Source organism: Misgurnus anguillicaudatus, chromosome 7 (genome assembly GCF_027580225.2).
Source record: "Misgurnus anguillicaudatus chromosome 7, ASM2758022v2, whole genome shotgun sequence".
In the NCBI taxonomy this organism is placed as follows: Eukaryota; Metazoa; Chordata; class Actinopteri; order Cypriniformes; family Cobitidae; genus Misgurnus; species Misgurnus anguillicaudatus.
In genome coordinates this window covers 18,421,845-18,448,353 of record NC_073343.2, presented here as the reverse complement: position 1 = coordinate 18,448,353, position 26,509 = coordinate 18,421,845, and the positions used below count along the sequence as shown (strand labels likewise).

The 26,509-nt window shown below is 39.3% G+C and overlaps 1 protein-coding gene across 9 annotated transcripts in view; it reads right to left on the bottom strand.

Moving 5' to 3' along the window:
- The window catches only part of LOC129417322 (SPARC-related modular calcium-binding protein 1), an 89,946-nt gene that overhangs the window by 32,972 nt on the left and 30,465 nt on the right, over positions 1 to 26,509 (bottom strand). For 5 of the 9 annotated variants that reach the window (XM_055171905.2, XM_055171907.2, XM_055171904.2 and 2 more), the window contains exons 5-9: positions 24,144 to 24,243; positions 19,228 to 19,278; positions 11,650 to 11,697; positions 9,033 to 9,122; positions 8,844 to 8,924 (exon numbers count right to left, since the gene is read on the bottom strand). In XM_055171905.2, the coding sequence (XP_055027880.2) occupies positions 8,844 to 8,924; positions 9,033 to 9,122; positions 11,650 to 11,697; positions 19,228 to 19,278; positions 24,144 to 24,243 (370 nt within the window). The remainder of the gene's footprint in view (positions 1 to 8,843; positions 8,925 to 9,032; positions 9,123 to 11,649; positions 11,698 to 19,227; positions 19,279 to 24,143; positions 24,244 to 26,509) is intronic. The other 4 variants (XM_055171908.2, XM_055171909.2, XM_055171912.2 and 1 more) reach the window with 4 other exon arrangements.

Below are 26,509 nucleotides of genomic sequence, written 5' to 3'. Positions count from 1 at the left end.
CGCAATGCAGCACAATGCGCGACGCAAGTGTTTTTTGCTAGTTTCAACCCTGCGCAATTATCATTTTCACGTTTAGCGCCACGCTGTTTAAATAGCAAATGCATTTCTGCCCCCTTTTGCGCACATGGCCGTTCTGGTCTGAAAATGAGTTGTTTTCAGGCGCATTGTTGGCGCATTGCTATTTTGAGGCAACCAAATGAGGCGCAATATGTTTTTGTTATTTAAAGAGCGCAGTAGTAATATGTGCCTATAAACGGTACGACAACGCGGGTTTGCTTATTACATACATGAATGCGCAGCACAAAAACGCTTTTAAATATGAAAGATTAAAGAACTGAATGTAAAAGATTATTATTGAGTCTCTTGGACATGAATAAGGACTAATTATGAGACGTTAGAAGGCGCAAAGAGCAGCTTCACCTGTAGCCTGGTAAGTAAATAAATGCTTTGCTTTAATCAAATGCATCTATTTTTAAATATTTTTAAATGCTACCTTACGGATTTATTGTATATGATGACTCTGTAACTGTGGATATGGTGAGATGAGAAATATTTTAAGTAATGCTTTATAAAAATCCCATGGTCTAGTGCTGAAATGCTTCGCCTCTCTGTGCGTTTGACAATTCTTTATCTCTTGTTTGCTAATTATTTTATGAGATTACAATGATTATGTAGGATATCAATACATTTAAAGCAATTAAACGCCTGCTATTTTTAGTTCTATGACTGAAAGAAAAAGGCTTTTAAAGGTTTTAATCCCAAAAATTTAAATTTCAATAAAAATGAAAACAACACATTTTTTACATTATTAAACTGGGGGTCTTCTTCCTCTGCTTAGTTTTTCAGGTTACAAAGTCCGTCATCTAAATAGGGATTAGACGCCAGCGCAACTGGCTTTTACAAAGAGATGAGAGATAAGACTCTCATTAGTTTGTTGCATGTTACGCCCAAAACACACCCATTACTCATTAGGAAATATATGAACAACCCTTTTCGACCGTGCGCTCGGCACACAAACCATTTTTCCCGTCGCTAAATTAGCAAAAGTGGCATTGGACACGACCTTTTAGACCTTGCGCCGTGCGCTTTAGCCAATGCGCTTAGATCGTTAAAATAGGGCCCTAGATCTTTTTAAAGTGCAATTTGTACATATTCATACAAAGCCATGTTGTAAAATATATATGAATTCCTTGAATCAGGTTGAAATAACATAATATAATTTGAATGGTTCACATTTGAGTTGACATGACTTTCTATCTTACACTAGACTGTATCCATCTAGAGATGGCTTACATAAGCTCACTGTCTTAACTCTGCTGTCCGCAATCATCATGGAAGATGAATGACTTCCAGTTTAAGACAGGAAACAAATGGACAACTAAGCGGGAACTAAATTTGTAAATGTTTAATGATAGTTTAAATTTCCATTGCCTGCATGAGCACCACATTTTAATGTGCCTAATCGCTAGACCATTGAAACCCGGTACTTTTCTCAATATTAAAAATCTGTTTCCGAATAAAGAGGTGGGTTATTGAGGTAGGAGAAGTTGAGGGGTGTTAAGACAGTGGCAAGTGAGATCAGCTTTACGCAGTCAAAGGGTTCGTCTGAACCTCCAAATAAAAAGCATGAGCTATAACCTTGCGCACTGTAACCAAATCCGTCTGTTTTTGCTTTTGTATCCATTACAAACAGTTCTGGTAAGAGGACCGACAGCGTTGGTGTGATCGGGAACAAGGCCCGGAGTGTTTTAAGTGGGACCTGACTGCGAAGACAGCAAGAGTGTGGGGGAGTTAAGGGCTATAGGAGCATTAATAAGTTCTCTTTTCCACAAAGGGTTCACAATCCACACTCAAGTACGACACAGTCCATGACTCCTGCACTTCCCGCCAAGGTTGCTTCATATCTAAATTATTTAACACTGTTTATCGTAGTGAGGGTACACTGGCGCCAAGCAGCTGGGATTCCCAAAGGAAAATAGTCTTTTTCTCGGTCTTCCTAATGCTATAAAACAGGATCGAAAATAATGGATGGTGATATAGATTCTATTGAATCCTGATCCTTTTTACTGCATTTGTTTTAGGGTGTATTCATACCAGGAAAGTCCACTAGTTCAATTGCTTTGGTTCGGACAAAATAAAATGTTTTTTTTTTTCGCTTTTACACTCCCCTTTTTGCAAGTGAACCAAAATGTGTAAAAAAAACAAACAACCATGTGTATTTAGGTCATCCATTCATTGGATAAAAATTAACAGGTGGGGGAAAGCAGGAAGTGCAAAATTATGGAGATCAATCATAATGCAATTTGGTGTTATCAGCAGCAAATGCAAAATTCAGACACTTTTGAGGAGCACATGATACAATGTCATCTAAACAACGCTGTGCAGAAGATGGATCAAGGTATAAAGTTAGCAGGCTTTTGCGTTGCATAGACATCGATAGATGCACTGTATAAACCGCTGTCATTATCCATACAAATAGCTATTGAGATAGTGTTTTTAGCCACATGATGTGTTTATTTTATGTTACTAACACCCAAAGTTCATAAATAAAATAATTGTTCAAACACTTTAGAAGTGAACTTTATGGGGTGGTTTCCCGGACAGAGATTATCTTAAACCAGGATAGGCCTTAGTTTAATTCGGAAATATAGCTAGTTTTAACAAACATGCCTTACTAAAAACATTACTTGTGTAATTTTGAGGCAAAACAAAGGGCACTGATGTATTTTAAGATATTTCAGTTCAAGTTGTCTTCAGTTTGGACAGCTCTTACATTTATTTAAGTCTAGGACTAGTCTAATCCCTGTCCTGGAAACCACCCCATGATGATCTATTTGTATGCATAATATCCTGCTATTACAATAAAGGTATTTAAAATCATTGTCATGCAGTATATAACGTTAACGCAAATTCATTTTAACGCCACTAATTTTATTAACGGCGATTAACGCAACGCGCAATTTCTGTTTGACCCTTGGTCCAGCCCATAGTTGAATGAACAGAGACGCAGACAAATGTGAACCTGTCTAAATGAGTCAAAGGTTTTCATAGAAATAAGAACATTAAGCAAATCGTCTAGCAAATCCAATGCAAAATCTAAATGCTTGTTGGACATCTGAAATTATCTTTATTTATACGTCTGAGAGGTGTAACGTTACCGTCCCCCTAATGCTTGATCTAATACAAAGATGCGTCTCAATTCATTTTGGTTTCGCTTTTATGCATGACTTAGAGAATAGACTGCAGGACTTGCTTGATGTCAAAAGAGTCATTACGAGAGATAAAGTTCGGTACCTGATTAATGTTAAAGAGTTATTAAGAGCGACCAGACTCAAAAGCGATCTTCCTCACGCTGACTGACTGACATCTGAAGTGCGTGCACACAGATGCGTGAGTGCGCGACCCGGATATATAGACATCTACACAAAATTACAGTTTTAAAACTATCTGTTTTGATAAGAATCCACACAGGTAGGATCTATAATCTGTTATGTCTTAAGTAAATGTTTGGTTAACTGCTGGGTAAAAATATCTGATGTGTAACATTATATTAGATCACTTAGATTTTAAGCAGTCTGTCTCAATGTCAATCAAACAAAAGAAAAAAAGTTTAACATACATTGATGATGTTTTTGCTCTGTGTGTGCTAAATCTATTAGTTTAACCAGTGATTTTAAGGTATTGATGTGATAATTTAATGTATGGATGTGGTAATTTTTCTGGTAATTTAACTTTGCTGACTCTTTCAACTTCAAACAGGTGTAGTTCTGTCATATTTTGTTATATTCCAACAAATCATGCATTGTTCTATGTTTTAATAGAGAATGTCAAAATATGAACAACTATTTTTTTTTTAATTTGCTAATTCCGACTGAACTTGCCAGCACAGGTCACAAATGATGCAGCAGCAATCAAAAATGGAGAAAGAAAATTCTTCTGAAAGGAAAATTCATATACAAAACAATGGCAGATGATTCTGTTAAAAATGTAAACAGGCTGTTGTTAACATACATTTGCATAAATCATCTATATATGTATATATGATTAGAGAATTAAAAACCTGAAAAGTGTTAAATTAGGGTAAATTTAGAACGGATAAAAATGTGAGATTAATTTGCGATTAATTGCAAGTTAACTCATGAAATCATGCGATTAGACTAGATTATTTTTTATCTATTGACAGCGTAATAACGTAATATAATAACCAACGTGATCTCACAAATTTCCGTGGGATAGTCACAGAATTGTTTTTGATCATTTTTCCTTGGCATTCTCACGGATCTCCGCATTTTTCCGTGCTACGGATTGTCTTGTTCCGTGGCATTCTCACGGATTGGTTACTCAGATTTTTCCTATTTTCAAACCATTTTCGCTTCAGTTTAGGGTTAGATTTGGTGTTTGTGTTAGTATGTCACTTTAACTATTGGTTTATAAAATTTTTTTTTCTAAACTTGATGCCTGATGTTGGGGTTAGAGTTGGGTTTGGGTAAGGATGTCATTTCATGTAAATCTAACACTAAACCGAAGCGAAAATGGTAAGAAAATAGGACAAAACAGTTGAGTAACCAATCCGTGAGAATGCCACGGAAAAAGACAGTCCGTAGCAGGGCCACGGAAAAATGCGGAGATCTGTGAGAATGCTACGTCAAAAATGACTATCCCACGGAAATCCGTGAGATCAGGCTGATAATAACATACAGCATTTGGGGCGAATCAAGGTCGGTACATGTTCACACCTTAAACGAACCGTACCTGAGTTAGTTTTTAACCGAACCGAGACCACCTCTTTAGCTGGGTCTCGGTACGGTTCTTTGGTCTGAACCCACGTTCGATTGCTGTATTCATCCCTACCCAAAAGGTCCGCACGATGGAGGGGAAACGAACTTGAGTTTGATTCAATCAAGCCAAACAAGACAGGTGTGAATACCCCCTTAAAGATCATATATTTTAATAGTATCCTCCTCCCTCTGCAGGTTCAATTAGATGGGTTATATCTATTTTGCTTGAAGGAAAAATGATTCAGACAAGTCCTCTTTGACCAAGCCGAGGTGAGAGCTCATTGTTACCCAGAATGCTTTGCTGTGGTCCCCTCTCAATGTTTACAGGCTGGTATTGATTAGTTTATGCGTGGTATGGTGTAGGTAAACTTTGCTGATTTCCTCGATATCTCAGTTTAAAATCAGAGCGTCACGCTTTTCATTGTGCCAAGATCTTGCCAAACAAAATAGCTTGGAACTCTGAACTGCTCCGACTTATCAGCCTCCTGTAAACACAAGGTTCTGCTCTCTTTGTCTTTTTGTCGTTTGCTTACTATTTCTTTTCTTTCTCTTTCCATTTCTTGCTCTGTCTTCTTGTGCTATCCCTCCAATTGTTTTCAGCTGTTGGGTAATCGCTATGCTCTTGGATCTTTGAATTCTCTGTGCATAAAGTAAAAGCAGAGCACATGATGAGCCAGAAGAGGAGGGGTGTTATTTTGAGGGAAACATGTTCTCCTCAAGCAGTAATAAATTATGCGGAGGGAGGAAAAGGTGCGTGGAGACTCACGTCGGTCCTTATTCCCAGTAACATACTTAAAATGTACCCTAACACCAATCTGAAACAAACTCTGCTGGGGATGAAATAATGTAGCGGTTTAGGGTTGAGCATAGGGTTAGTAATTGTAAATAATGACTGAATCAAATCCTAAGAATTGACCACTGCAGAAGTGTTATGTGTAAAACTAGGGTGAATATTGCATGTCCTTCAAGGTTTTTCCTTTACTGGGTAGATACAATTGTTAGGCACTGGTGACATCTTTTGACCAACACAATAGCTTGTCCATTTTTTTAATACTGCTACCACTACCACTGCTACTGTGAATCCGAGAAGAACGAAAGTGTTGCTCTGCTAATTGTGGTCATTCATCGAGGATACATGAAATAAACAACTACAATTACCAAAGTCACACACCATTTATACTCACTGTCTAAATGAGTCTGGATGTTCATAGTTAAACAATAGTTGTGGGAGTTGATGTGTAAAAAGTCTTACTGATGCGTACCACCCACAATGCACTGAGAGATATAAACTTGGCTTTCTTCAAGATTTTCTTTTGCAATAAAAACAACATCTCAGTGCTTCAATGTATCCCAGACCCCACACATACACCCATGGGCACTAACAGTGTACCCTGATGACTAATTTATCACTCCTTCAGCAAGACTGCCTACAGTATAGTGATGACCATCTATGGGCTGTGAACAGTGTTGATGTACAGCAAATGCTAACTGGACACAAGAAGAGGTTGCCAAAATGTGCCAAACTAGATGCATTATGTCCTGTCTTCTTAAAATAATCAAGATGTGTCATTTCTTTCTAATGAATTGCAAAGCAAGTCAATTATAAACCACACTAGCAATAGGCACACACATGAACCATATTTTGGATACCTTTCCCTAACCACACTGCCCTCTGTAAAAAAAAAAAAAATATATATATATATATATATATATATATATATATATACATACACACACACACACACACACACACACACACACACACACACACACACACACACACACACACACACACACACACACACACACACACACACACATTTATATATAAATATATTTCTGAAAGAGCTCCTGGGCATCCCCAAAAGGGTGTTCAACCTATTTGAAGGAAATTGTAAAGGCGACACAGAAAGCTAAACAAATTACACAGAGGATAGCTGAGAAAAACAAAGAAAGAGGGGGCCAAAATTCTACCGGTTTAGGGTTTCTCATTCCTGGACATGCTGAATATTGAGTCTACAACTGGAAACGAACCGAGTTGCACTTGAATGCACTGACCTGGATGCTGCAATACCAACGCTTTTAAATATTTCTGTACTACTGAGTAGATTTCACAACTAGGAATATGTTGTATATTTTGTTAAATGCTGCTTTAAAAAGCAATACAGTAGGTATATTTACTGTTAGGTAGATACTTGACTAGATGTCAAACAAGCTACAACCATAAAACCTCTATGGGCTTTAAGGCTTTCCTACTTGCTAAAGATTGACACAACTGACCTACACATGCATAAGACACAAGTCATTTCATGGGCTGTTTAATCAATTTCCCTAGCATGGTCACAAAAAATAAACAAAACAGCAACATAAATAGCCAGAAACAGACAGATACACTCACCTAAAGGATTATTAGGAACACCATACTAATACTGTGTTTGACCCCCTTTCACCTTCAGAACTGCCTTAATTCTACGTGGCATTGATTCAACAAGGTGCTGAAAGCATTCTGTTGGCCCATATTGATAGGATAGCATCTTGCAGTTGATTCAGATTTGTGGGATGCACATCCAGGGCACAAAGCTCCCGTTCCACCACATCCCAAAGATGCTCTATTGGGTTGAGATCTGGTGACTGTGGGAGGCATTTTAGTATAGTGAACTCATTGTCATGTTCATGAAACCAATTTGAAATGATTCGAGCTTTGTGACATGTACATGGTGGTCATAAATGGATGGACATGGTCAGAAATAATGCTCAGGTAGGCCGTGGCATTTAAACAATGCCCAATTGACACCAAGGGGCCTAAAGTGTGCCAAGAAAATATCCCCCACACCATTACACCACCACCAGCAGCCTGCACAGTGGTAACAAGGCATGATGGATCCATGTTCTCAGTCTGTTTACACCAAATTCTGACTCTACCATCTGAATGTCTCAACAGAAATCGAGACGTATCAGACCAGGCAACATTTCTCCAGTCTTTAACTGTCCAATTTTGGTGAGCTCGTACAAAATGTAGCCTCTTTTTCCTATTTGTAGTGGAGATGCGTGGTACCCGGTGGGGTCTTCTGCTGTTGTAGCCCATCCGCCTCAAGGTTGTGCGTGTTGTGGCTTCACAAATGCTTTGCTGCATACCTCGGTTGTAATGAGTGGATATTTCAGTCAAAATTGCTCTTCTATCAGCTTGAATCAGTCAGCCCATTCTCATCTGACCTCTAGCATCAACAAGGCATTTTCGCCCACAGGACTGCCGCACACTGGATGTTTTTCCCTTTTCACACCATTCTTTGTAAACCCTAGAAATGGTTGTGCGTGAAAATCACAGTAACTGAGCAGAAATACTCAGAACGGCCCGTCTGGCACCAACAACCATGCCACGCTCAAATTGCTTAAATTGTCTTTCTTTCCCATTTTAACATTCAGTTTGGAGTTCAGGAGATTGTCTTGACCAGGACCACACCCCTAAATGCATTGAAGCAAATGTCATGTGATTGGTTGATTACATAATTGCATTAATGAGAAATTGAACAGGTGTTCCTAATCCTTTAGGTCACTGTACATAGAAAGAGAGACAGACATACAGATTGAATGACTGATTCCAAAGACATCAGATATAACACAATTGAGCACTACTAAAAGCGGGCAATGCAACGCTCAATATGGCCACCCTGGCAACAGAAGTTCTGCCTTCCATTTGAAAAAAATCTATATGTAAGACTGACAATTTACTGGGAGGGGTGCTATACACAGAGTCTACATGTATAGGCTACATGCCGACCAATAAATGAATAAATCAAAGGGTGTTCTCCAAAGTGTTTTAAGCAATCTAAAATAAGTCCTGGTGTTCTTGTGAAAACGACCAGCATGGTGGTGCATGCGTGTTATTCCAGAGACATGTTTGATGCTTTGGAATATACATGACAGTTACATGTTACTAGTATCTTTCCCCATTCAAGTAGATAGGACTTTAGTCTTGCTTGACTTAAATAAAAGCCCAGAGGTGTTGCAAACATGGCCGTCTAGAGGCGTGACTTCACTAAAGGGACTTGATTAGCTGATTCTCACCTGGTTTCCTACTGTTTGAACTGTTTTGTTTGTTTTCTTTGTATACCAGCTGCTTAATCCACAACGTGGGTGCTGTGATTTCTGTGTTTGAAACACAAATAGTCATGAAATTGTCACATTTCTTTTGCCTCAGTATGAAACCATTTGTTTAATATTGTTTACTGATTTTTGCAAAAGGTGAAGACTTACCGTCACCTTCTGGCACAACATGTGTCTCCATGGTGGGCGTAGGCTTGAAGCCATCATCTGGATTTAGGGTGAGAAAGAAACGGAAAGAGACTACAATTATTGAGGTTAATACAATCTACTCTCCACAACTGTTGAATGATTGGGATTTGCACATGGCCCGGCCAATAGCACAGAAAATAAAGAGGTAGAGAAATAAAAGGGTATAAGAGTGAAAATGCAGTTGTGAAAACACAGAGATAAAAGACAGTCTACACTCATTCAATCACACACACATACACTTAATGGTAAACAGCATACATACTGTAGTGTAAATAAGGTTTTATTTATGGATAATGATTAGATAAAATGTACTTTTACTGTACATGTATTTATAAAATGTCAATTATTAAAGAATCAACATAGTCAAAGATGATAATTAAAAAATATTAAACTTCCTACTGTACTTACCCACAATACTCTATTGCATTCTGGATGTTTTCCCTGTGGCCCTCATCGGGTAATTGAAGCTCTGGCAATAAAGGAACCAAAGCTACACTGCTAGTGCCACAATAAGGTGGCAGTAGAAGCCAGGTGAGTTCATACAGTTATGCAACTGAGCTCAAATGTGATCAATGGACATTTACAATCTTTCATCTATCACTGTTCTAAACATTCATTTTATATTATTTTTCCCCAAGACACCTTTTCAAGTTGAAAGAAAAGTGGTGGTGATCTAAGCACTGATATAAGAACCAGATTTTTTGTATTTATTGATTTATCTCTAAATCTACGCAAGGTAATAAAGTGTGTGATTGTACATAAAACTATCCATTCACAATAATAGCGCAACCATGACTGCCACATATTTATAGTCTCTGTAGGGCTTTCAAAAATCCTTTCATAAAAATTCTAAGGCATCAATCAAACCAGCTTTGAGATAAACCACATGACATTAGATTCGAAGCAAAATATTTAAAAATCATAAAGAAGACTGAACTTATGTGCTTTGCGGCTTTTCAGGGCAATTAATTCATACTTTGAACCATTGCAAATTATGAAATTGAACCCATCTGGGTTTTATAACTTTGTAATGTATTTTAGCACCTGGTAAGCACAGGTCTGTTTCAACAGTTGTATGTCTTTTTATTATTTTACAATAATGTTGTATTTGTTAACAATAAGTTAATGAATTAACTGTTACCAAATCTATTTCTCTATGTTATGCTATATTACTGGCAGTATTGTTAAGCTTATGATCACTATTCACCTGCTGGTGAAACAAACATCTGTTGTGCACACAGTGCCTTGAGTGCAGCCCGGTGCAGAAGAACTGAAGCAAGATCTGAAAAAACAGAACCAAAGCCAAACCACACGCACACTCCATACTGAAAACCCTGCAGGTCCCTAGCCTGGGATTCCCCATGCTGCCTTGCACACAAATTTATTCACACTGCAAGTCTAGCATGGAAACTATGGACCAATTTTGCCCCTGAAATAGGGAACCAATCACAGAACGGGGAGGGGGCAGCAAGACGATGACGACGTCTATGCGACACACCAAAGCAGTTTTGTTTATCCAACACGGCAGCAGACGTGAAGTTACTTTTTGATGCAGCGTTAGATAGTGTTCTAAGTAGTTTTGAATGCAAGTTTATTTAAAAAAAGAACTTATTTAAAAAAAGACCAACCTACTAGGCATCGTCGATGACAAAGTCCATTTAACTTATAAATGGTAAGTGGTGTTTATTAATATCATATTGTCATTATGCCTATACTGTGGTTGTCATTGTGCCACTAAAATGTGTTGCTTTTCAATATCAATATACAGCAAGTTGCATAGCTTTCAGCTGTGTGCACACGTACAGATAAAAGCTGTTTACGTTTGAATTTATGTCGCTTTACATAAGTCATCTGGTATAATTGAAACGACTGGCTACCAGCTACGTACAGACGCATTTGATAGACATCCGTAGCGCCCAATGAACGGCTCTGGGCATTCGTAAACCACGCCTTAAATACGAGAAAATGTGCATATGGTTCCCAGACCACATCTCATTCTCTAGCAGTACCCCATACATTCCCAATAACCCCTTCCCACCACAGTGGTTCAAACCTTTATAGACCCTGCAAATATCCCACTCTCGAGACCTGTAAATGACAATCTGGCTTTCTTGACTTAGGGGTCTCAGAAGTAGATGCCTGTCATTTCTGCTGTTAACATCCACATTAATGTAGCTGTTGGATATTTAATTGCTGTAATAGAGACCAGTGGGGCACTGGTAGAGCTCACCCTTTGAAATGATCGAAGCCTTTATTATGGCAGTAAAACAAAACAACTGGTCTAGGTTTTCACCCTTTACAATTCTTAAGCAGATCTAAGTCTGAAGTAAGCCTGCCACATTTATGTGTCAAACCAATACACATGCCAAAATAAAAACTTTGATGTCCTGCTTAAACATTTAATTTTAAAGAAAAAAAATATAGATCCAAAAAGGCAAAGGTTTAGTGGTCTGTAGTTTAGTATCCTAAGTTGTTGTGCATTTTCAATACATCTAAAAAATCTCTCTCATACACAGACAGACACACACACACACACACACACACACACACACACACATTTCCACGAAACTCAGCTCACCTTTTCTGCCAGAACTAGGATGTCCTGGTGGCTTATCGGTTACTGAACCTTTAAAAAAAGAGAGCGGTATGTTTACACAACTTTTGCAACATAGTACAGTAACAGCTTCACAGTACTTTTGGAGAACAGGTTGAAATCTGTACAAATATTTTACTTGTAGGAACACAGCATGCAGTGTGAAAATTTTGAATACAAAGAATATAAAATGCAGCAACTGTAAAATCATTTACAAAAACAATCAAAAGATGCCAATGTGTACACCATGCCAAAACCAACAGAGCACAATTTTTTTTTTATCTAGAAATGATGTTTTTCATCAATCTCAGTTCTTAAAATTATTCCTGGTGATTGAGTTAGGTTATTCCTGGACATAAAGAGTTGGGTACATTACATCATAATGTATATTAAAAAAGAAAGCACAAGGATTTGGTAGTAAAAATTATCTAAATAAACAATCCATTGATGCTTAGTCATTCCACTGGAGAGCTGGCTTTCTGCAGAGTTTACTGTAACATTGCTTTAATGATCAAGTAAATTCACACAGATCTTGTTTATAAGCCATTTCCCTAAGATTTTACCCTCCACAAGATTTAGGCCAAACATTAAGGTCATTTATACGTTCACATCACTTTTTTAAGTGAAATGAGCCACTGTAATGTTGCAGTTGATGGCTCTGAAAGCGAAGCATCGGACCAAACAAAATTATTATTTGAAAGGATCCTTTAAAATAGTTATATTCAACCCAGTCTCACGGCAAATCGTGTTACAGTAATGAAAATGTTTATTAATCCATTCGTGCTCGATGACACGAACTTACGCCGCCCTTCGTGTCACTGTACAAATGTCTTTTTCGTCCTTCCCAGCATGAATTTCAATCAATGGCTGTTCATGTCTGTGGCACGACTTTGTTTATCGTGCCATTTTTGTTTTCTCATAGTTGTTTTCTATTTTTTGACCATTGTCGCTTTGTGGTTTGGGTTAGAATCACTTTCTTCAACTTCCTAACCCAAACCCCAACTCCAGGCGAGAATAGTTTTAAAAACAGACGAAAAACATGTAGAAACCCATGCATAAAATTACATCCTAACGCAAGCGACAATGATTTAAAAATAGAAAATGACACGATAAAGAATATTCGTCATCCAGAGACACAAAAAACAACAGAAATTCGCGTCATCAAACACAAACAAATTAATCACAATTTTCGTATAACATGACTTGCCGAGAGACTGTGTTGTTATATTTGAAAACCTTTGTGTTCACTGTAAAAAAATTCCGTAGAAATTGCAGCTGGGTTGCCGGTAATTTACCGTTGTCACGGTAGGAAGATCCATTGTTTTCCTCCGTGTCATGTTTGTGTGTGTGTGTTGTTCACTTACCCTGCCATGTGCTCGTTAGAGCGATCCCTTTCACCTGTGTGTTGATTGTCTCGCTCCAGCTGTTCATCATTACATCATCTCCATAAAAGCTCACCTGACTTTCTGTTCCCTGCCAGATTCTATTGTTTGCTCAGTCTCCGTGTTGTTTGGTTGTTCCCTGTGCTTTGGATTACGTGTTTCAGTTGGATGTGTATTGTCGTCGTCGTCTTCGTGTGGATGTTCCGTGTCAGCCAGGATTTCACCACTGTTCACCACTCCACCAACGTCGCACTCAAAACACCAACTTCCACCGTAGTCATCGTCACCATTGCCAACCACAACACCGGACTGGATTACTTCCGCATTTGACTTTGAATACTCTCTCTTTGTTTATATTTAATAAACATTGTTTCATTTTTACACCTGCGTTTGCTTCCGTCTTTACAAGTCATTACAGAAGAATCTGGCCAACATGGAAGCAGCAGGTGGCCAGCCGATCTCCGGGTTGGAAGAGTTTCTCCAGCGATCTCTGGCTCGTATGGATCATCAGGATCAAACCATCGAGGACATGCGGAAGGCCGTCCAGGCAATGGTGGCGAAGGTTTCCGAGCTCTCTCAGCGATCTCCGAACATCACGCCTCCCACTGCGCCACCCATGCCGCCCGCACCATCTTCACCTCCAGGGGGTAGTTTCATCCAGGAACCGAGACTGCCGATCCCGGAGAAATATGCCGGTGAGCCCAACTACTGTCGTACTTTTCTCTCTCATTGTTCTCTACATTTCGCCCAACAGCCCCGGACATTCTCGCTCGAGGAGACCAAAGTGGCGTTCACGCTCTCACTGCTCTCGGGCAAGGCTGCCCTCTGGGGGACGGCGGTATGGGAAAACCACGACAGCTGTTGTTCCTCGTTCGCCTCGCTTTCCGAAGAAATGAAGAGGGTTTTCGATCGCTCCGTCGCCGGGAGGGAGGCCGCCCAGCTCCTCACGGATCTCCAGCAGGGGGAGCGGTCGGTCTCGGACTATGCCATCGAGTTCCGTACCCTGGCGGCGGAGTGCAGGTGGAACGAGGAAGCGCAGTGGGACCATTTCCTGCATGGGTTGGCGGATCGGATCCATCGAGAGATCATCACGGCGGAATTACCGAAGTCGCTCAACGGTCTGGTGGACTTGGCGATCCGGGTTGACGCACGCCTGTCTACCGTTGCCAGAAGGAAGACTCAAGTTCTGCCCCTACGTCAAGCGGAGTCCACGGATCCTCCCATCGAAGTTTCCGCCGGTGGTCTCTCAGATCCGGAACCCATGCAGGTGGGTCGAGCTCGGTTACCCTGGAAGGAGAGGAATCGGCGGAGATCCTTGGGTCTTTGCCTATACTGTGGTGAGTCGGGTCACCAATGTCAGAGGTGCCCGGTAAAAGACCAAGCCCGATAGTAAAACAGAGGCTACTATCGGGCAGGATCTCCGCACAGAAGACCTCTACTACATCCACTCTCCTTCCGGTGAGACTACGGTGGTCCACTATGTCACACTCGGGGCACGCACTTCTGGATTCGGGGGCGGAGGGCAACTTCATCGACAGCTCACTAGCACGTAAGCTCAAGTTACCTTTCACTGCACTCACCCACCAGATTGCGCCCTTCGCCCTCAATGGACATCAGTTACCCACTATCAAGTACACCACAGCACCTATCACACTCATCACTTCCGGAAACCACACAGAGACTATTTCATTTTTTATTACTGACACTGCTCTCTCTCCCATAGTTCTTGGTCATCCGTGGCTTCATTCCCATAACCCAAGAATTGACTGGAAACTGGGTTCTGTTACCAGCTGGAGCGAGGAGTGTCATAAGTCCTGTCTTGTCTCTGCTTGTGTTTCTGTGTCTGAGTCTGTGTTTCAGGGGAAAGCAGTGGATTTGTCTACCGTGCCCGCGGAGTACCATGACCTGAAGGAGGTGTTCAGTAAGTCGCGGGCTGATTCTCTTCCTCCTCATCGTCCCTATGACTGTGCGATAGACTTATTGCCAGGTACGTTTCCGCCTAAGGGCAAGTTATACTCTCTGTCTGTTCCGGAGATGGAGGCCATGGAGAAATATATTTCTGATTCTCTGGCAACGGGGTTCATTCGCCCTTCCTCATCTCCAGCGGGGGCGGGGTTCTTTTTTGTGGGGAAAAAGGACGGATCCTTGCGACCTTGTATTGACTACCGAGGGTTGAACAACATCACGGTAAAGAATACTTATCCTTTGCCGTTGATGTCTTCAGCTTTCGAGAGGTTGCAGGGAGCGTCCGTTTTCACTAAATTGGACTTACGTAATGCATATCATTTGGTTCGCATCAGGAAGGGGGATGAATGGAAGACTGCGTTTAACACCCCTCGTGGCCATTTTGAGTACTGCGTGATGCCTTTCGGTCTCACGAACTCGCCGGCAGTCTTCCAAGCACTCGTTAATGACGTGTTGCGAGACATGGTAGACCAGTTCATATATGTTTACCTGGATGACATATTGATTTTTTCTTCGTCTCTCCAGGAACATTTGCAACACGTACGACGAGTGCTTCTGCGGTTGTTAGAGAATGGGCTTTTTGTCAAGGCGGAAAAATGCGTTTTTCATGCACAGTCTGTTTCTTTTTTAGGACACATCATTTCGACTGAGGGTGTTCGCATGGATCCTGAGAAGGTTAAGGCTGTGGTAGATTGGCCATCCCCAGAGTCTCGCAAGGCCCTGCAGAGATTTCTGGGGTTCGCCAATTTTTACCGGCGTTTCATTCGCAATTTCAGCCAACTAGCCGCACCTCTGACCGCTTTGACTTCCCCTGGTTTGACGTTCAGGTGGTCAGACGCAGCTGAGGCTGCGTTTGCCAAACTGAAAAGCTGCTTTGTTTCAGCTCCCATTCTTGTAACCCCTGATCGTTCACGTCAATTCATAGTGGAGGTCGACGCGTCAGAGGTGGGGGTAGGAGCAGTGTTGTCCCAGCGCGCATCCTCAGACGGAAAGGTTCATCCTTGCGCGTATTTTTCCCATCGTTTATCTCCTGCGGAAGTTAATTATGACATTGGCAATCGAGAGTTGTTGGCGGTCAAGCTAGCACTGGAAGAATGGCGTCACTGGCTTGAGGGGTCGGGTGTACCTTTCATTGTATGGACGGACCATAAGAATCTCGAATACATTAGAACTGCCAAAAGACTTAACTCCAGGCAGGCTCGGTGGGCATTGTTTTTCGGACGTTTCGATTTTACTCTTTCTTACCGGCCGGGTTCCAAAAACATCAAACCCGATGCTTTATCCCGTCTTTTTGAGCGTTCCGATCGTACTGCTACTCCCGAGCCTATTTTACCAGAGAAAATCATTATCTCTGCGCTCAGATGGGAGGTCGAATCGAAGGTTTTGACAGCCTTAGAAGGGGTAACGCCCCCGGCTCGCTGCCCACCGAACCGTTTATTTGTGCCGGAAGGGTTACGGTCAGACGTTCTCCAGTGGGGTCATAGTTCCAGTGTTGCTTGTCACCCAGGGGTTAGTAGAACTAGGTTTCTAGTCAAGCAACGATTTTGGTGGCCTGGTATGGCTCGTGACGTCCACGACTTCGTCTTGGCTTGTTCGGTTTGTGCCGTTGGTAAGACTTCCAATCGTCCTCCAGATGGGTTACTTTTACCGCTGTCTGTCCCTTCGAGACCCTGGTCCCACATTTCGCTAGATTTTATTACCGCCCTCCCACCCTCTAAGGGTAATACGGTGATTTTGACCGTAGTGGACCGGTTCTCGAAGGCGACCCATTTCATTCCCTTGCCCAAATTACCATCAGCCAAGGAAACAGCGGTAGCTGTCATTGACCACGTCTTCCGAATACATGGCCTCCCGACAGACGTGGTCTCTGACAGGGGTCCCCAGTTTGTGTCCAAATTTTGGCGAGAGTTCTGCAAATTGCTAGGGGCGACTGTTAGTCTTTCATCCGGGTTTCATCCCCAGAGCAACGGTCAAACCGAGCGAGCCAATCAGGACGTCGAAAGGGTGTTGCGATGTCTGGTTTCCAAGAATCCTTCGTCCTGGTGTCAGCAACTCTCAATTGTGGAGTACGCACACAATTCTCTGCCGGTGTCATCTACGGGCATGTCTCCATTTAAGTGTAGTTTAGGGTACCAACCACCTAATTTTGTCAGTACTGAATCCGAGGTGTCGGTTCCCTCCGCAAACGCACTAGTCCAGAGGTGCCACCGCACCTGGATCAGAGCTCGCAGAGCTCTGCTCCAGGCAAGGTCACGCACCAAGGCCAAGGCCGATCGCCACCGGTCGAAGCCTCCCCGATACGTCGTCGGTCAAAGAGTGTGGCTTTCTACCCAGAATATTCCGATGCGTTCCGTCTCGAATAAACTTGCTCCCAAATTTATTGGCCCGTTTTCTGTTACCAAAATCATTAATCCGGTAACAGTGCGTCTTAGCCTTCCTCCTGCGTACAGGAGGGTTCACCCCGTCTTTCATGTCTCCAAAATTAAACCGGTGATTTCTTCCCGTCTTAATCCGCATACCCCGGTTCCCCCTCCGCCTCGTATCGTTAATGGGGAGACCACTTATTCGGTTAACCGTATTCTGGACTCCAGACGGAGGGGACGCGGATTTCAGTACTTGGTGGATTGGGAAGGTTACGGTCCGGAGGAGAGAAGGTGGGTTCCTGCTCGGGACATACTGGATCACCGCCTTATTGATGAGTTCAATCAACAGGTAAAGCAGGCTGGGAACGCCGAGGGGCGTTCCTAGGGGGGAGGGTACTGTCACGGTAGGAAGATCCATTGTTTTCCTCCGTGTCATGTTTGTGTGTGTGTGTTGTTCACTTACCCTGCCATGTGCTCGTTAGAGCGATCCCTTTCACCTGTGTGTTGATTGTCTCGCTCCAGCTGTTCATCATTACACCATCTCCATAAAAACTCACCTGACTTTCTGTTCCCTGCCAGATTCTATTGTTTGCTCAGTCTCCGTGTTGCTTGGTTGTTCCCTGTGCTTTGGATTACGTGTTTCAGTTGGATGTGTATTGTCGTCGTCGTCTTCGTGTGGATGTTCCGTGTCAGCCTGGATTTCACCACTGTTCACCACTCCACCAACGTCGCACTCAAAACACCAACTTCCACCGTAGTCATCGTCACCATTGCCAACAACAACACCGGACTGGATTACTTCCGCATTTGACTTTGAATACTCTCTCTTTGTTTATATTTAATAAACATTGTTTCATTTTTACACCTGCGTTTGCTTCCGTCTTTACAAGTCATTACAACCGTAGATTTAAATTTATGCCCTCAACCGACAACACTTTGTTCAAAGTTAAACGAACATCAAACACCCACAAGCACTTGTCTTTACAGAGCAAAACCAAAAAACAGCATCAAGCAAAGCATTCTGGGAAACAAAATCTGAAGCAAAAAACTGAAAAAGGTTGATGATGATTTCTGGTTCCCAGAGTGCTTTGCATGAGGCTGTTGTTGTATGGTTTTGTTTTGTTGAGATAAAGACTTGTTAATGTCTGGTTTTTTTAACTTTGAACAAACTCTTGCCAGTTAATAACATCAATCCAAATCCACGGTAAATCACCGGCAACCCAGCTGCAATAACATTGTAATTTCTACGGAATTTTTTTACAGTGTTCCACATGGCTTTAATAATTGTTCTTTGTTAAATAAAAACTCTGTCCTCATTTACTCATCCTCACGAACATAAAATAAGATATTTTGATAAATCACGGTAAGCACACACGTCATGGTACGTGGTAGGAAAAAAGTCAATAAAGTCAGTGTGTATGCTACTTTCAACTTTGCCTAATATCATATATCAAAAATCTTTTTTAATGCTCAAAATAATAAAGAAACTTACACAGGAACAACACAAGGGTGAGTAAATAATGACTTTTTTTTTAGTAAACTATCCCTATAAAGTTCCCTATGTTGACTGCACGATTTGCTTATTCTGCTGTGTTCCAACTAAAATCTACATGCGGACAGATCTCCAGTATCTAGTAGCCTACCCTAGCATGTAAAACACTTTAATGTGACACAAAACAGATACTGCATATTGAAAGGGTTGCAAGTATACACAACAATCACAATAACATTGTTTTAAGTGCGTGCAAATGCTCAGGATTAAAAAGCATGCATAGATGAGAAGGTCAAACCAATAAAAATACTGCAGAGGGACAGAACCGTGAACAAAGTCTATTGGGAATTAAATTTACTACCTGACAATCCACTTGTACCAGCATGAGTTCCCATAAATTCACGGAAGTTACCTGCAAACGTGTGTGAGACATTTCACTTAAGTGGTGATTCATGGGATTCACTCATTTCTGGGACAGGGCTGGTCTGTCATTTAAATGTGCATGAAATGAACAGCAGAACACTGAGTCAAGATCGTTTGCCTGGGTATGGTATTAAAACATCCAGCCTGATCTCACGAGAATCTGTACGTATTTATGAGTTGGCGTATTCGTATGTAATGTAACAGGGGCAAAAGGAAGTCGTACGAAATATGTACGAAAGTGGTTGTACAAATTTATACAAATTAGCCATCTCATAAAACACGTACAAATTGCCATAAGATAGCATTGGAACATCATCATTGGCACATTTACTTTTTGCAAGAAATCATAAAGAAATAATGTGATCAAGACTATAAAAATATAACAGTATACAACAAATGTTACACAATATCTTGTGCTATACATTCTCTTTCCTCTGCTCCTTTCCCAGTTAAAAGAAATCAACAGTATACTACATGGCCTTTAAATTCTTGAACTGGCATCAGGTTATCATCACAGAATTGAAATAACATTCTAACTTCTTTTACAGTGTGTTGAAATAATGAGTTAATAAAAATACTAAAAATCACAGTTGATATTCCTTATAGTTTCTTACAGTCACACTGGAAACGAAAGGTCAAGTGCATTGCATTTTGAAGTTTGCTCTGCTGTGTACTTTACATTTAAACTACAAAGCAATATGTAAATAAATGCTGAAATAAAGGATTATGCACATACAGATAGTATTTACCCTGCTCATAGAATACATATTGCTGCATATTTGTTAAAATTATAATAGTAGCATGGCATCAGGCGTGGCATCATGGGTCTCTCAGTGTCTTCTCAGCAAAATTCACTTCAACCATCAAAGTCAACCTTTTTGAATGCAGCAAGTTTAGAATGACATCCTATAGCTAACAATTCACCGGAAATGACTGAACTGGCTTATCGAACGTCAGGAATAAACCGTGCATATGTCAATTCTGGAATAAAACAATGTATTAAAAAAAAAAAAATTCAAACCAGCGTTGGGTCATAAATGGAAAAACTCAGCCATTGGGTCAAATTAACCAGGAGAATGTTAATATTTGACCCATCAATGGGTCGTTCCGAACAGAAACAGTATTTTAACGTTTCCGGTTTTCGGTTCAACCCTAAAATGTATGTTCCTGAACCGGTTAGAACAAAAAAATTCAGTTCCCGAACTTAATAACGTTCCATGTCAGCTGTGGGACATACAAATAAGTAGGCTGACCATGAGGACATTAAACTTAAATTATGAGTCTACATAATTTTCCTTAAGTCTCTATCTTATCATCAAACTTTAAAAAAGGCTACATTATGTAAGCGGCATAACTGTAATTCTGACATGCCTACATTTGTTTCAGCATTATACATAAAGTAAGACAAGGACAATTTCTGCCATGTCGTTTATTGGCAAACAATTTAAACAAATGTTTTTATTAGAAAAATAATACTGTGGTATTTCAAGATCATTTTGTTTGTATGTGTCCTGTCAAGAACAGATAGACTGGCCACTTGCTTTTTGAAATGCGTCTCTCCGTGTATGCACTTTTGAGTGCACGCGCACTGACGGAGGATGAATTCCAGACAGCGCTTTGGGAAGAAGATGCAGCATAAACAGTCGCTCCACATAAAGTGAAAATTATGTTGTTTTTCATTGCTTTAGTCCCCATTGAACCTCATGTGCATTTGTGCGTACAGAAAATTGCTCACTTTAGCGTCTTTTTGTGGTTAAATTGTTTAACTTGATAACCTGCGCGAGGACGTGGATGTACTGAAGAGCTATTTATTTACATAATTTAAATTACTGTTAGTTTAAATGTACTTACATTAAACAACTATACATCATTAAAAAGTGTTTTGATTTAAGATTTAGTTTTTGACCTTTATTTTAATCTGAGAATCCTAGTAACAGTAATTTCTTCATTTTTGTCAGGCGTTATGAAAATGAAAAACGGTACATACCTATAATTTGAAATATAACCCTCAGCCGCACTCATTGATAAAAATACTCCTCCGTGATCGTCATGAAAGCACTCGATAAAACAACATCTATCGGGACTTTTAATTCAAAGTATGCATATTTGGAGAAATATTACTTAAATTTTATATGTTTACTTCAAATTTCTGCAGTGGGGGTAATATTTCACCCATTTTTATTCAAAATATGGCGATATGAGCAAGTTTGAGTCTGCATGTCATTCACACTCAGTTTGTTTCATTCATACGTGAAGCCGGAGGGCGCTAAAGTCAGAAAGTATCAATATTCTTTCTCAGAAAGTTTCATAAGACGTCAGAGCTCAGCAGCAGCTGTCAGTCAGACGTGAACTTGAACAGTGACCTGCAACGAGCGATCGCTGTTTTTATAATAACATGCAAATAAAGATGTTTTGATGTTTTAAAACCATGGAGACAATAAACACGATTAAGATTATATATGGTTTGTCTGTATTTTTAACGCTATGTCTGTTATTTTCATAACAGTACTGTATATTATAATGCTATGCTAAGCTAACAGCATAAATAACATAAAATTGTTTATTTTCGGTCTTATTTTATGATCCAAAGCCACATCAGATCACGCATGATTGTTTAAGCACTCGACTTTTGAGGTTATAATGTGAGTTGTATTATAAATGCTTTTATTTGTAGTGTTTTAGTGGTATGCTAAGCTAACGTACTAGCTGTTCTGTAAACATCTGCTGTCTGGAGATATGAGATATATGTTTCTAGGAATAATTTTGACTGGTAAAGCTTCTTTAAGGTAAGTTTCTTTTTGTAAGAAAGGACTTTAATAAAAAGAAAGTGAATTGAGACAAAAGGAGGAAATAAAACACTAAATAGAAATTATGAGCAATTATTATATTGTTTATAATAATAAAATAAACATTTAGACAGCCATATCCCGGATTAAAAGTTGTTAATGACTCATCCGGATGCTTATTTAATGAGTCTGTTTAAAACACGGAGCAATAGGACAATAAACTGAAAGGATGTTGTGAGATATAAATAAACAAACATTAGCTTAGCATTTTTGCTGTTTTCTCTAAATAAATTTACATGACATGGGTCTAAAAAACATTTCATAAAATACAGAGTTTTAGAGGTATCATCTTCAGATTTAAAACAGAACATGGTCAGACCTGTGGCTTTAACTGCAGAGCATTTCTAGATTGCTCCAAGGCCAATTTCATTTAGATTTTCATAACAATATTTCATACATGTTTGGTGGAGTTTATAAAAAAGTATAATTTAAGCTCTCTATAACAACTTTTTTCATTATGACAGTAACTAATGTTAACCTCTTAATAAACTTCCAAGTGTCTGCTTTCAAATGAGACCAAACTTATGCTTTTAGTGCAAAGACTTCATAAACTGTATCTATTTTAGTTTGGCTATGACATTTTTTGTGGGGGGGTTCGGAAAATGGAATGAGGGCTAACAGGTTAAAATCACTTAAGTGTTTACATTTGCAAGCCTTTGAAACACGTGGAAATGATCAACTTTCACCCTATTTAAATTTGCGTATTAATCCGCAAATCGTATGCGAGCTGAACCGTGGGTCATGATCTGTTCAGATCGATCAACTGCGATCCGTTACACCACTAGTTGGTATTAAAAAAAAAAAACATCTTGAGATACTTGGTAGCCTATAATATTTACCTCTTATGATTGAGCATTAGAGACTTGGGCTTGAGTAGGCTACTTGCTGGTGGCAAGCTTTTAATTTCTCTGATGAGTCAACGACGACCGAAAGTATACTTCACGAGTCATATTGCACAGAAATCTTGTAAAAGAACAAAAAAATAACGGTATTAACTGGTTACCATTATTTTAAATAAACGATTCTGTTCCGGAACATATAATTTTAAAGTTATATATTATAAAGTTTCTGGTTTCATTTCTGTTCCTTGCAAAACATCAAAAGTTTCTGGTTTTCGTTTTGTGAACCGGTTCAAAGCCTTGGTTAAAACAACCCAGCATTTTGGGTTAAAACAACCCAGCATTGGTTTAATTACAACCAAAAGGGTTGGGTTGTAACTTTTTGACCCAATGCTAGGTTGAAAATATCCCAACACTGTTTGGAGTGTACATAGCAACAGGTAGAAATAAAAGTTTAACAGGTGTCTCTGCAATTTGCTACAGATAAACTAAGAACATTGTAAAACATTTTGTGTCAATGTTAAGTAAGTGAGTGATGTCATGTAATCATAAAATGTCAAGACGAAAAAATTGACTAGAACCAGGTGCTCCAATCATATGCAGTCTGAATCTGGCAGGAGTCTGTCTTGTTATCTCTAACAGAATAATTATGGCTAATACAGCAGCTCTTCTAACCTTCCACTAAGCAGTTATATGAGAGAGAGAGAGAGAGAGAGAGAGAGAGAGAGAAAATAAGAGAAGAAGGAAAAGCCATTGGGACTCCAATGGATAAAGATAAAAGATTGATTGAGTGTGAATTTGGAAAAGGACAGGAAGAGACTTAAGCAGACAAATAGTACAGAAAAATGGATGAACTTTCAGAGTCAGAGTAATTCCTTCAGGACACAATCCATCACCTTTCGGCTCCGTGCACAAACACAGTAGAAATAAACTAAACAGAGCAGTGGCTAGAGTTTAACATCTCGCTGACTCCATCAAAACAAAAGAGCACAATGTGAATCAAACAAAGTCTAATAGCTTTGAAAGTGATGAACTACAGACACAACTTCTTGGGAGAGGCACCTGGGTGCAGCCAAAAGGTTTAGGGGTTCTGCTTTTCAGCATGACCTAAACACAAAGCGATAATCCAAGCAAACAGTCTAGAGATGTTATCAGCATACATACAGTACCTGAACACACTGGCGTTTTGTTCTGGACAGAAGAACCGCTGACTGGCTTGCCATCTGTTGTCACGCACCAGCAGTACCCTGTGAGAGTGTGACATTGGACCTGGAGGAGATACAGACGGATAGAGGTGAGAGGAAATTCCTGTAACTGCTCTCATATCTCCTGGATGACCCTCACAAAACGCCTCGGCAGTTGTGCTGAGGGAATACAGCTATTCGGAGTGAAAAATTGCTCTGGTAAATGATGACGCTTTAAAGGATGAGTTCACCTAAAAATGAAAAAAGTCATTATTTACTCAACCCTTAGGATTTTCCAAATGCTATATCGGTGACTGCTTTCTACCGAAATACAATGAAAGGGACTGAGGCTTTCAAACCTCACAAAAGACATACCAAATCATCCATATAAACTGTCTATACTGTAAGACATGTGCATCATATTTCAAGTTGTTTGACAGAACTGTGTAAATCTTCTTTTCATTTTTAAACATCAAACGATCAAACTCAATGGGGCGATTTCCCGGACAGGGATTAGATAGTCCTAGACTAAAATAAATGTAAGAGCTGTCCAAACTGTAAACAACCTGCACTGACATATTTTAAAGTACATCAGTGTCCTTTGTTTTGCCTCAAACTGCACACAAGTAATGTTTTAGTAAGGCATGCTTGTTAAAACTAGTTATATTTCCTAATATAAATAACGTGTAGTCCTGGATCAAACTAATCCCTGTTCGGGAAACCACCCCAAAATCTTGAAGTTTCGAAATCAAACAAACCACCAAGGAGTTATCAACTTAGCCTAAGATGTTTCCCCTTAAATTCTATTTTTATTTCTCCTTAGGAGAACAAATAAGAGGAGTATACAAGTATGGAGCTGTAAATTTAATGTAAATTTAATGTAGATAATTTTTAAAGTCATGAGATACTCTTTGCACAGTGAGTTACCTATTGGTATGAGTCTTAATCTGTATGCTGTTTTAGATCCTATTGATATGAGTCTTAAATTGTCTGCTGTATTATGTTTTGTATTATTGTAATTGTTGCACTCAGTCAACTGACTGGTGGTGCTCAGTGTTCTGGCAACTGACATGAATTAAGGAGGCAATGGTGGACCTCAAACTGATGAGATGCTTTTATCATAATTTGACTTAAATTGGCACTATGTCTATGTTTTCTATTTCCTTGTTATTTTATAAATGTGTTTTTATTGTTGATGTCTGGATCTGTTGCCACTATGGAAAGCACTTTGGGCAGTCTTGAACTGTGAAAAAGTGCTATAGAAATAAACGAACTTGAACTTGAATCATACTGACATCTTGAATAATTTTGACTTTTATGTACACTTGGCAAATTTAGCCCTTATGAAAGGAAAATATATTTACCAATTAATTACTTGCAATATATTGTAATATATTGCAATATATTATTTTACGTTCAATTTTCCAATATATTATATATTGGCAATACATGGAATAATATATTGATGGTACATATATTCTATATATGTGTAATATATTGTGGTATATTGCAAAATATACAAATTATTGCTGCTTTCAATATATAGTACATGAATATAATATGTGTGTTTATATATTTTAAAAAAATATATGCAATATTATATTTATACATATCTGCAATATTTTATTTCGATTTATATGCAAAAATGTATTAACAATATATGTACAGATATAGTGTCACATATGTTTACTATATGGTAGAATATATTTCAAATATATGTACAATTATATGGAAATATACATGAAATATATGTAGATATGTGTTCAATATATTGTGGAATACATTTTAAATATATGTAAAATTAGATGGGAAACATGTGAAATATATGTGCATATATGGGAACATGTATTAACAATATATGTACAGATATAGTGTCACATGTATGTTTACTATATGGTAGAATATATTTCAAATATATGTACAACTATATGGAGATATATACATGAAATATATGTAGATATGTGTTCGATATATTGTGGAATACATTTTACATATATGTACAATTACAACCCCAAAACAGAAAAAGTTGGGACATAGTACAAATTGTGATTAAAAAAGGAATGGAATAATTTACAAATCTCATAAACTTATATTTTATTCACAGTAGAATATAGATAACATATCAAATGTTGAAAGTAAGATATTTTGAAATGTCATGCCAAATATTGGCTCATTTTGGATTTCATGAGAGCTACACATTCCAAAAAAAGTTGGGACAGGTTGCAATAAGAGGCCAGAAACGTTAAATGTGCATATAAGGAACAGCTGGAGGAGGACCAATGTTTAGGAATAGGAATGTTGTCCTATTCTTGTCTAATACAGACTTCTAGTTGCTCAACTGTCTTAGGTGT